Below are 11,626 nucleotides of genomic sequence, written 5' to 3' on the forward strand. Positions count from 1 at the left end.
CTATTAGTCAATTAATGGGGAGATAATCGATAATCGAATCGAATCGGACTGGAAAAATGTATCGATAGATTAATCGTTTAAAAAATAATCGTTTATCCCAGCCCTAGTCATTTTAGTGTGTCTGTCTAAGGTAATCGCAGCTGCTAACACACAAGAGCTCTTGAAACCTCTGCAGCAGCTCATTTGCATTTAAAGGGCCAGGCACAAAACGGTGCGTTTTTGCTAACCCTCAAAAAGTGACAACTTTAACATGCTATGTAAAAACAGCTGTGGGGTATTTTGTGCTAAAACTTCACACACACACTCTGGGGACATCAGAGATTTATTTTACATCTTGAGAAAAGGGCATTTTACCACCCCTTTAAAGGACAGGCTACCTCTAGATGTACTGCTCGGCTGGTCATGCATGTAAAGATGGCGCCATATCTCTTCATTGTGCTTCTTCCCCTTCTTACCTCAAAAGGACCAAAGTAGTCAAGGCCAACGTTGAAGAATGGTGGCAAGTCTGTGACCAGTCTTTCACTTGGCAGGTCAGCCATCTTTTGTTCGCCGGCTTTACCTCTGTGCTTTTTACAAGTCACGCAGTGAGAGAGAACTTGTCTTGTAGCAGAGTTACCATTTGTTATCCAGTATGTTTTTCGTGCCTGAGATAGCACGTGGTTCCTTCCCCCGTGTCCAGTTTGAACATGAAATCCAATCTGTATATGCTACTGCCCTTTTTCACATTGGAAGCTCCCTCTTGCAGCATGTCGATTTCCTCAGGGAAGCTTTGCCTCTGTACATAGGAGATAATAGCCTTTTCTGCCATTCTCAGATCATCAACTGTTATTGCTTCTTTTACAGGTGAAACTCGAAAAATTAGAACATCGCGCAACAGTTCATGTATTTCAGTAATTCAAATTAAAAGGTGAAACTAATATATTTAGTGTATATAACTATATAGCCTACAGTATGCATGATTATACTTTTCAGAGGGCCGACATTTCATCCTTTTTTTTTATTGATTTCATGTAATATTCTAATTTTCTGAGATTTTGAATTTGGGGTTTTTATAAGCTGTAAGCCATAATCATCAAAATTATAACTTTTGCACGATATTCTAATTTTTCGATTTTCACCTGTATGTTGTCTTTGACATATCCTTTTGTCATGGTAAATGGACTGCATTTATATAGCGCTTTCACAGACCCAATGGCCACCAAAGCGCTTTACATATTGTATCACATTCACCCATTCACTCACTCATTCATACACCGACGGCGGCGTCAGCCATGCAAGCTCGTCGGGAGCAGTTGGGGTTAGGTGTCTTGCTCATGGACACCTCGACACTTGGTCAGGTGGAACCGGGGATCGAACCACCAACCTTTCGGTTGGTAGACAACCTACATGAACCACTGAGCCACTGAGTCTGCTTACCATCCTTATTTGAGTCATTTGCTTTCTGCACAATGAGTTTTAGTGCATCTTTAATTTTTAGGATCCATGCCAACGCTACCCTCAACTTCAGCCAGTCTGAAAAGTGATTTAGCAACTTGTCTGTGGGCATTTCCTCACATGTCTGCAGGGGCGTAATTTGTGGGGGGGATGGGGGGGATATAACCCCCCCAATATTTAAATCTATGCATTACAACCCCCCCATTATTTATACCATGATCACAATATCAGGAGGCATACCCAAACTTCAACCCCCCCAATGTTCAAACCAAATCTACGCCCTTGCATGTCTGCATGATTGTATTCACTGTCGCAGATTTCCTCACCTCTGGATCATCTTCACAAAGTTCAACTTTGTTCACAGATTCATTCGGCCAGTCCTCTTCTGATGACTAAAGAAACTCTGGTCCAGATCCATCTTCCTCCTGAACCTCTCTGCGCTCACACCTCTAGAGCAATCCTATTAAATATTAAAATAAAATAAGGGTCAAGCAATGCTATTTTTGTGTGTGTGTGAGTATTTGACTTGCTTGGTGTTTGTCTTATTGTGTTTAAACGCAGGTTATTGACTGTAATATTTGAGTTGTTTTAGTTTTGCACAGTCACCGTCTGTAACCAGAGTATCATAATATTGATCAAATCTGAAGTCTTGATCATTTTACACACTGCAAAACACTTATAGTAGCTTATTTTGTCTTGTTTTCCTGTACAAATATTTAAACATTCAAACATTCTTATATCAAGATACATTTACTGGAGAAGAAGCAAAATGAGGAAAGAATTAAAATAAATGAGTTTATGGTTAAAACAGCAACAAACTTTATACCTGCCAGTGGGGTCAGAAATATAATTTTGTTTGCCCTTTGAATTAAGTTTATTTCTGTGACCCACTGACAGATGCATGTTTCAGAAAAAAGAGTTAATATCTTCAGTCATTTTGCTTCTTCAGTAAATGTAGAATGTTTAGATAACTGTACTGGAAAACAAGACAGAAATACTAAGTGAGAATATCTTTTTTTTGCAGTGTGTTCTGACTCTATTTACATTGGTAATGTTTTGGTGGTGTATTTGTTGTGCAGGTTGGACTTGGATCACGCTGTTAGTGGAGGGTCAACATCCACCAATGAGCTTCACAGAGGAACCAACACACACACACACACACACACACACACACACACACACACACACACACATCTGATCTGGGCTCCAGCAGAAGACATCAGGACGGCCCTCAAACATGTCCAGAATTGTTCCTCTGACGTTGATTTCTCTGTTGGCTGTTTTCGGGCCGTACGTGAGCACAGAAAGACGCTTCGAGCGCTCCGTTAGCAGACCCGTCGGTTCTGTGCTGAGGGTCCATAACGGGATGAGATGGGGCTCGTGGGGGCAGAAGGAAATATGTCCGACGGGAATGTACGTCACAGGGTTTAGTCTTAAGGTCAGTAACTCAGTAATCACCACTATCTGAGGTATTTTGTGCTGCAACTCCACAAGAAATCAAAACGGACTCTATTTACTTTCCTCAATTCCTGAACGATTATTGCGGTTATAAATGATTATTGTGATGTCATCAAAATGAATTTGTTTTTTTGGCTGATGCAATCTAGGTCATGCAGACTACTGGTTATTGTTAATGTTAAAAGAAGAGAACCATGTTAATGTTAAGAAAAGACTCGTGTGCTGTTGGTGTTTTCAGTGCTGCACACGTGCAACTCTTAAAGTGACAGCAGCCTAATATTCCTACTGCCATCTCTATAATAACACTAACCAAACAACAAAAGACAAAGAGAAAATTCACTCGTTCTTGACTGAGTAACTATATCTCTAATGTTTATTTTATTTATCAAGTGCATTGTTATTTTACATTTGATTACAGTTTCTGTACCTGAATACCTGAAAATCTTAAAACACTGTTTATTTCAGTCGTATCTTTATTCAGTTGAATTTCTTTGTTGGGATTGCTAATTTTTTATTTGTTATTTTTTAATTACTGAGTGTTTTTTGAAATTTATATCAGTTAGGCTAGTTGTTTTTCTATGGTATTTTTAAACCACAGGCAAACATTCCATGTGTAATTGTTCTTTAGCTTGTTGATTTTTGTTCACGGTATTTAGCTATAATAATAAAAAAAAATGCAATAAGACTAAATGTGAATGATATCTATGAATCAATAAGAATCGGAATCAATAAGGCGAATCAGAATCGGACTCATTAAAATTCAAACGATGCCCAACCCTAATACCAAAGTTGGTTTTCTTGACTAAAAATATTAGCCTACACTGCAAAAAAAAAATCTTCCTCAGTATTTTTGTCTTCGTCAAGATACATTTACTTGAGAAGCAAAATGATTGAAGATATTACGGCTTGTTTTCTGAAAAATGTATCTAAATTAAGTAGGCGATACAATCAAAATTCCACTACTACACATTATCTAATAATTAGGTTTGTCACAACACCAAAATGAGGTCAGATATAATTGTAGATTTTTTTTAATCAAAGACAAAAAAATGTAAAAAAAGTTTGTAAATTTTTTTTTGGGACTACGGTGCTCCGCACATGACAGGCGGAAAAAAAATACTGTATATCAAGGAAACTAATAAATAATTAGTTCCCACCATTTTTTATTTTGTTCCCTCATTGTATTAAATATCGTACGCACGATTTACTTAAAACGAGGGAACAAATTAGTAAATACTGACATATTAGTAAGTCGTTTGTTACTTTATCGTTGTCGTTGTTACGAATTGTTGATGCGTGGACATGATATCCACCTTTTCCCTCACTCCATGACACTTTGGGTGAATTATGGGAGTAACTTCTGTTAAACTGCAAACAATTAGCGAAAGGTTAAACGCAACAAGCTTTTTCAAAAACTGTGTTTAATGACATGACATTATTCTACTCACCCTTCAACCATCGAACATTGAAAGGATATGTAAAAGTGTAAAAGCATTATATATTATAATAACACTGCTCTAAACTGATGTTTTCCTGAAGGTGGCAGGTATGTGGGAATCTCTGCTGGTTGGTGATAACACAGCGCTCAATGGGATTCGCCTTCACTGCATCGACCCGACCAAAAGCTCATCAGGCCCGTACACGGACTACGCCACAGTTCAATCCGACGTAGGAAGGTGACGCGTTTGAACTGGACGTAATACAGAAAGGCTGTAGCAAAACCTAGTGAGCTGCCTATATAGAGTATTGCCGGCCATGTTGCTGCCAATGTAGATCGCTTCAAATCCATCACTTCTTGTTTTGTTCATCATGATAATCTTCACAATTGAACACAACTTTTATGAACTTTGAAGCCTGAATACAATTGGCAGAAGTAAAAAGCTAAATACGAACTACATACGGTCACATGACTTCAATATCACCACCATTAAACTTCCACTTTAAAGGTAGGGTAGGCAATTTCAGAGAGGCTAGAAATAGCAAGTTAAACTAAATTATTACCTTAAATTACTTATTTATTTAATTATTGCGTTAAATTACCTCATGTCTTAATGCACTTAATATTTAGAGGTGTTGAAATCAATTGTTGCGGACGTGGACGATTCTGCATCAATGCAATAATAGACCATAATCGATTATAGCCTATTGATGTTTCTCTGACATCATTCGTCACATACGCGCTTCTCGCACTAGCATAAAATGGCGTAGGGAAGCGAAACACAAAAGCGAGTACTAAAAAAATTTACCCACTATTTAAAAATGGACAGCGTGTGAGCTCGAGTGTGTGCATGTGCGTGCAAGGCTGTATGCGTGCATGTACGTGCGATGTGCGAGTGTGTGTGTGTGTGCACGAGTCGAGTATGATTGTGTGTGTGTGAGTCAAGTGCGAGTGTGTGTGTGCGCGGGAGTTGAGTGCGAGTGTGTGTGCGAGCTAGTGTGTGTGTGCGGGAGTCGAGTGCGAGTGTGTGTGCGAGCTAGTGTGTGTGTGTGTGTGCGGGAGTCGAGTGCGCGTGTGTGTGCGAGCTAGTGTGTGTGCGGGAGTCGAATGCGAGTGTGTATGTGCACGAGTCAAGTATGAGTGTTTGTGTGTGAGTCAAGTGCGAGTGTGTGTGTGCGGGAGTCGAGTGCGAGTGTGTGTGTGAGCTAGTGTGTGTGTGTGGGAGTCGAGTGTGAGTGTGTATGTGCACGAGTCGAGTATGAGTGTGTGTGTGTGAGTCAAGTGCGAGTGTGTGTGTGTGGGAGTCGAGTGCGAGTGTGTGTGCGAGCTAGTGTGTGTGTGCGGGACTCGAATGCGAGTGTGTGTGCGAGCTAGTGTGTGTGTGCGGGAGTCGAGTGCGAGTGTGTATGTGCACGAGTCGAGTATGAGTGTCTGTGTGTGAGTCAATTGCGTGTGTGTGTGTGCAGGAGTCGAGTATGAGTGTGTGTGTGCGAACCGAGAGCGAGTGTGTGTGCGCGAGTCGAATACGAGTGTGTGTGTGTGCGAGAGTCGAGTTGGGAGTGTGTGTTCGTGCGAGTGTGTGTGCGCGGGAGTCAAGTGCGAGTGTGTATGTGCGCGAGTCGAGTATGAGCGCATGTGTGTGTGCGAATCGAGTGCATGTGTGTGTGCGAATCGAGTGCGTGTGTGTGTGCGCGAATCGAGTGCGAGTGAGTGTGTTTAATGTTTGCTACATGTAGGAAGTGTATTTTCTTGGAGCAGATGAAATAAAAAGGGAGTTCATATATCTGACTGCTTGTATTCATTGATGAAAATGTAGGCATGTACAGTATTATTGAAAAGAGAGGATGCAACATATCATGAAATGTGAGACCAGTGACAATTCACACCCCTAATAACATTTAGGCATTGATAGTGTTGACATAGAAACGCATAAATCCGAGTCTAAAGACGTGAACAGCTCCAGGTATAATGTCGCGGGTTGCCATCTTGTAATCACGGTATTAATGGCGTGGCAGCATAAGCTCGTTATTTTGATTCAGGAGGATCTTTTTTATTCTGAAAAAAACAGCAACATTACACACAGTTTAACATGAAAAAAGTGTAGTAGGATCATTTTAAAGTCCGACAACTGGTTAAATCATTAATGTTCCTCATCACATTCTTTCCTCAGCTGGGGTAAATGGTCAGATATAAAATGGTGCTCGAAAGGATTCCTGACATCTTTTCAGCTGAGAGTGGAAACCTATCAAGGGACCTGGGACGACACGGCCGCAAACAATATCAGGTGATGATTTTATTTAATTTAAAACTTATTTTGGAATCATAACAGCGTTCCATAACAAGCTGCATAAACATGTCACGGCATGAGGCTCATCTGACACAGATATCAAGTGACCAAGAGTTATTTAACACCAAAATACACTCTAAAAAATAAAAGTTCCAAAAGTTTTTTTTTCTTTTTTTTTTCTGTCAACAGTTCTTAAAATAACCATTTTTTCCTCCACTATAAATAACCTTCTCTGCAATGGAAAGTTTCCATTGATATTAAAGGTTCTTGATGGAATCATGTATGCCAATAAAGTCCCCCAGTGGTGAAAATCAAGCTTTTTAATGTTGTTTATGTGTCTATATGGTGTTTTTAATATGCTTTAAGACAAACCATGTGTAAATTCATAAGTCGACAGCGTTGCTGAGTATTTTGTCCTTAAAACTGCAGTGAAACAAAGACAGTCTCAAAAACACAGGTTGAAATCGCTGGTGTTTCAGACGTCACAAACTACCTTGTAACCAATCAGATCAACGTGTGATCGTCAGTGAGTGTATCTCTGAGTGAGTGAGTGGAGGCGGGGCTCATTTGCATATTCATAGAACCACGCATACTAAATGAGACAGTTAGAGAGAGTTACATTCAAGCTATTTTAAGGCATGGAGAACATTTTTAATTTTAAAGTTTAAAGGCCCTTGCACACTGAGTCCGAAATTTTCGTATGCGTTTTTTCGTATTCGTGATTTGGTGGCTCTGAATTGTCAAAACACCATTCAAACTGCTTGCAACGGATGCGAAAAACGCAGAAAATCGAACCCGATCCGATTTTTTTAATGAAGGACGAAAGTTTCGTCAGTGTGCAAGCGTGAATGACATAACGTGAGGTCGAATGTTTTTTTTAACGTGCGAAAATTTTGGATGCGAATTTCGGACTCAGTGTGCAACGGCCTTAAATGTAATTTTGGTGATCAAAGAGGAGTTTTAAGGGATACAATTATTGATTACAGGGGGACTTTAAGAGTGGACTGGACAGTTGTCTCAAAGGACAGTTCTGGTTGTCAGAACAGTAGCTGTCCTGACACTGTAGTCTTGCTGAATTTTCTCCAGGTTCAACTGCAGTGGAAATGCAGAACTACTGCAAGGAACTGGCATGTCGTGGGGCATTTGGGGCGACTGGAGTGAGACGTGTGGAGGAAGAGGAATCTGTGGCATCGAGACGATGGTGGAGCAACCGCAGGGAGTCGGAGACGACACGGCCCTCAATGACGTGCGCATGTTCTGCTGCGACTGAACTGAATGCTTGTTTCAGAAAACAGTAATTTGGTGGAATTTTTAAATACATCATCAGTAAACCATATCTTCAAGTAGTGCTTAATGAATTGAGCAGATATTTTTTTAATGATAATTATGATTTTTCCACCCCTTCACATTTAATGGACGACAATGAGAACAGCAGCAACATCCAATACTTAAAAGATCTTGAACATACTGAAGAATTTCCTTATGTTTCCTCACGCTTGTGACTACTAGTCATCAATCTAGGAAATAACCTACATTTCAATTAAGTTACTGCATGTGATTATGTGAAAGGACATTAAAAATGTGAATGAAGTACTGTATATTGAGTGTTTCTTCATGGGTCAGTTCTTAAAGTAATGTTCTGGGTTCTATGAAGGCCCATTTCCACCACAAAAGGAAAGTCGTGCAACAGAAAGTTAAAATTGTGACAAATATTCGAAATCATGGCGTATTATATTCATAACTATATCAATTTTGAATTTTTACTGTCAAATTATGACATACTAATAAGTCAATTATGAGATCAAATAATGAGATAAAACTAGAAATTATTAGCTACTTTCTATGCCATAACATAATGACCTTTAAGTCATAATTTTGACTTTTTGTTTTATAATTACACCATAGTATGTCATAATTACGATTTAACAAAGAATAAATTATTCTTATGTGGCAGAAATAGCAGACTTCCATAGGTTTCAGTATAAGGTTACTCAAAAAAAGGTAAAAAAGAAAGAGTGATGTTATCGACAAATTGGTTTATGCTATTGAGAATTTGGTTTAGAGAATGGGTTTTAGTGTTTTAGCAATTCAGAAAAACTGTTATGATGAAGCAACTTTGAAATTTCACAATGTCAGGGGTTTAATGATGTACTTGCGCCTCCTGCAGGATCTTTTGACTCAACAGTCAAAATTACTCTCTCTAAATCTAAAAACCTACAAAAATACGCTGTTCCTTGTATTTGATTTTTTTAATGTTTGCATTTGCAGGCCTAACAAATATCTTTAAATGGTTAATGTAAACATACTACCTGTTTATTTACAAATTATTAATATGAATGTGATTCTGTCATCATTTAAACTAATATTTTTCATTTATTTTTCATCTTATAAATGATTACCTGTGACACAAATCTGTTTAATATGTAACTTGGATGTTTCACACAACACAATATAGGCCTACAACCGTTTTCTCTGTATGAAACTGAATGTATTTCTTTAAAATTCTGCAAAAATATTCATGAAAATATGTATGAATATGTATTCTGATTTAAATATATTTTAATGTTTACAGTATTATAATACGCTGTTAAATATGTGTAGACTAGAGACACAATAATGTCGTCGTTTCTCAGTTTAGTGTAAAGTGAAGTCTTCCTGTAGCAAACAGACACAGCGGAGGCCGTGGGCTGTCGCGATGACGTCATCGCGTGACGCAATCACGCACGAGCGTGCTCCTGTCAGCTGATCGGCGAGTAGCTGCGGAATCAACGCGCGTCGCTGTGATATTTTCATAAAATAAACGACATAACGAACATGAGACGATAAAGTCCTGCTCCGGTGAGTAAAACACACACAGACTTTCAATATGTCACACAACCGGACACTGATAGTGACGCGCTTTCGTATAATAAAGATGCTAAACACACTGATGAACGGGCCAGAGGTCAATATACACACGATATGTCTACACAAACATACACACTGACATCATTTACAGTACATCAATATGCACAATGAACTCATAATGAAGAGAACATAATACATATGTATGTCCACAAACACTATACACATTTATATCATACACAAACATGTAGCTATCTACATATATTCATGTATTTTATACTAATACACCTTCAAACACTGTACACAGTATTTACATCTACAGCATGAACATGTATGACACTTTTTGCAGCTCAAAATTTACAGTCAGGTGATTTTCAATTCAAATAAATGAATAATATACGCAGCTGATGATCAGTGTGCTGACAGATATGAAAATGAGGTTTTATTTTAAACTCTTGTGTGTCATTTCTGTGCCATTAATTAGAATAGCAATTTCCAACAGTAATGATTGTTATGAAACATGTTTCCTAATCGGCCATTGATTGATCAGTCCAACATTGGATAGTCCCACCATGCATCTTTGATCCATACAGTAATTGTGTGTGTGTGTGTGTGTGTGTGTGTGTGTGTGTGTGTGTATATATATATATTACACACACACACACACACACACACATTTATGTTTACTAACTTTTATGTTAGATGTGATTATATATACATAGCACGACATGATAATAATGTCACTTATCAGAAATGTTTTTTCTGGGACATGGTCATATTTTATGTTTTTATACTGGATTTGCATTATTAGCAGCAGTTTGTTTTGTTTATTATTATGGTTATCACCTTTATAAAGGGTTTTATTGTGTACGACAAGTCAATGTTAAAAAGCATTGCATCATGCTAGCATGGCATGGATCATTTCACTCAAATTTCACTAAAAACAGATGCTTATTGGACAGATTTAAGAAGAGACACACTGCAGTTAAATCCATATAATCTTAAAATCAGCTGATGCTTGGCTGATATCTCAATACATTAGTCTAGTGATGTTCTGTAGTGTTGTTGACTTTCAGAAGGGTCAGAAAGCTTGTGAATTCATTGGTTGTGTTGTGCCGTTCATTGATTACTTTGAGAGGGTTTGGTTTGATTCGTCTGGTGTTGTGAGTGTGTCCGACAGACCGAGAGCGACGGCAGCGTCAGGAAAACACATTATTCTTTCTAAATCGGCAGAGGAATAGTTTCAGGATGAAGTTGGTTCATGTAGTGAAAATTAAACACGTGTTTCGCCGGCTCAGGTTTAATTTGAGGAAACGCAAACATGTCAGGTAAAGCGAGTCAGTTTTATATATGTGTGCGTGTGTTTTAATTCATTAATGTTGAGAAAAATTTGAATGATCTGCATTATATATATATATATATTGCAATATGGACAGAACAATTGAATTAAATTGAAGCATTACTGAACAATGCTGTTATTTAATTCTGACACGCTTTGTAAAATCAATAAAATAGTTTCTTGTCTTTTAAATATCGCTTATACAAATGAGTTATGTATATCTGAATAAGTCTGGTTTCATTTCCATAATGCAAACAGAAACTAGCAGCCATGGTGAATGTTAAAGCTTGTTTTGTCGTGTTTTATTGGACTAGCACTTATTTAAGTGTTAAATAGTACCATTGATGTCCGTTTATGTGTACGTTACATAACAAGCACACTGTGTCCATCTGTATTCTGCTTCGATTTTATTCTGGTTTGATTTTAAATACCAGTTCAATCTACAATTGTGCTCCAATTTAATATCACATAGAGGTCAGATGTTATTGTCTGTTGAACCCATCATCATTCATGTGAACTTGGCAACTGTTTAAGTGATGGATATTGATTTTAATGTCAGTTTGAGGTTAATCTGTGATGTTTGTCAATCATGACTGAATCCCAGTGAAACTCTAATGATCTGTTCGTTTGCTCTAGTTAGAAATATGCTCTCTGTCCTCATATGTTGTTTACTCTAACTATACTGATATTATATAACATGCTGTATATACTGCAGGAATAGTATATAGTATTAATAGTGTGCTACTCCACTCCAAACATATCCAATGAGTGTCATAAATAAGTAATTTTACCATAAATATCAGAAAACCATTTGTTCACGTTTTGT

General features: G+C 38.0%; 2 protein-coding genes across 8 annotated transcripts in view; both read left to right on the forward strand.

The window, feature by feature from the left end:
• Positions 1-2,541: 2,541 nt before the first annotated feature.
• LOC143730747 (vitelline membrane outer layer protein 1-like) lies at positions 2,542-8,207 on the forward strand. Its single transcript, XM_077221317.1, has 4 exons — positions 2,542-2,872; positions 4,432-4,568; positions 6,501-6,614; positions 7,704-8,207. The coding sequence occupies exons 1-4, from the start codon at positions 2,672-2,674 to the stop codon at positions 7,885-7,887; spliced, it is 636 nt and encodes a 211-aa protein (XP_077077432.1). The 5' UTR covers positions 2,542-2,671; the 3' UTR covers positions 7,888-8,207.
• A 1,118-nt stretch (positions 8,208-9,325) lies between these two features.
• The window catches only part of wdr7 (WD repeat domain 7), a 131,761-nt gene continuing 129,460 nt past the window's right edge, over positions 9,326-11,626 (forward strand). For all 7 annotated transcript variants that reach the window (XM_077221324.1, XM_077221327.1, XM_077221328.1 and 4 more), the window contains exon 1: positions 9,326-9,455. The gene's annotated coding sequence lies outside the window, so the exon portion shown is untranslated. The remainder of the gene's footprint in view (positions 9,456-11,626) is intronic.

This window comes from Siphateles boraxobius, unplaced genomic scaffold (assembly GCF_051911475.1).
Source record: "Siphateles boraxobius isolate OS27281-9 unplaced genomic scaffold, OSU_SipBor_1 81, whole genome shotgun sequence".
Taxonomy (NCBI): domain Eukaryota; kingdom Metazoa; phylum Chordata; class Actinopteri; order Cypriniformes; family Leuciscidae; genus Siphateles; species Siphateles boraxobius.

Excerpts from the sequence above, each read along its gene's own strand:
- LOC143730747 (XM_077221317.1), top strand. The coding sequence starts at position 2,672 with ATGTCCAGAATTGTTCCTCTGACGTTGATTTCTCTGTTGGCTGTTTTC. Across the intron at positions 2,873-4,431 it reads TCACAGGGTTTAGTCTTAAG|GTGGCAGGTATGTGGGAATC; the intron begins GTCAGTAACTCA and ends GTTTTCCTGAAG. Across the intron at positions 4,569-6,500 it reads GTTCAATCCGACGTAGGAAG|CTGGGGTAAATGGTCAGATA; the intron begins GTGACGCGTTTG and ends TTCTTTCCTCAG.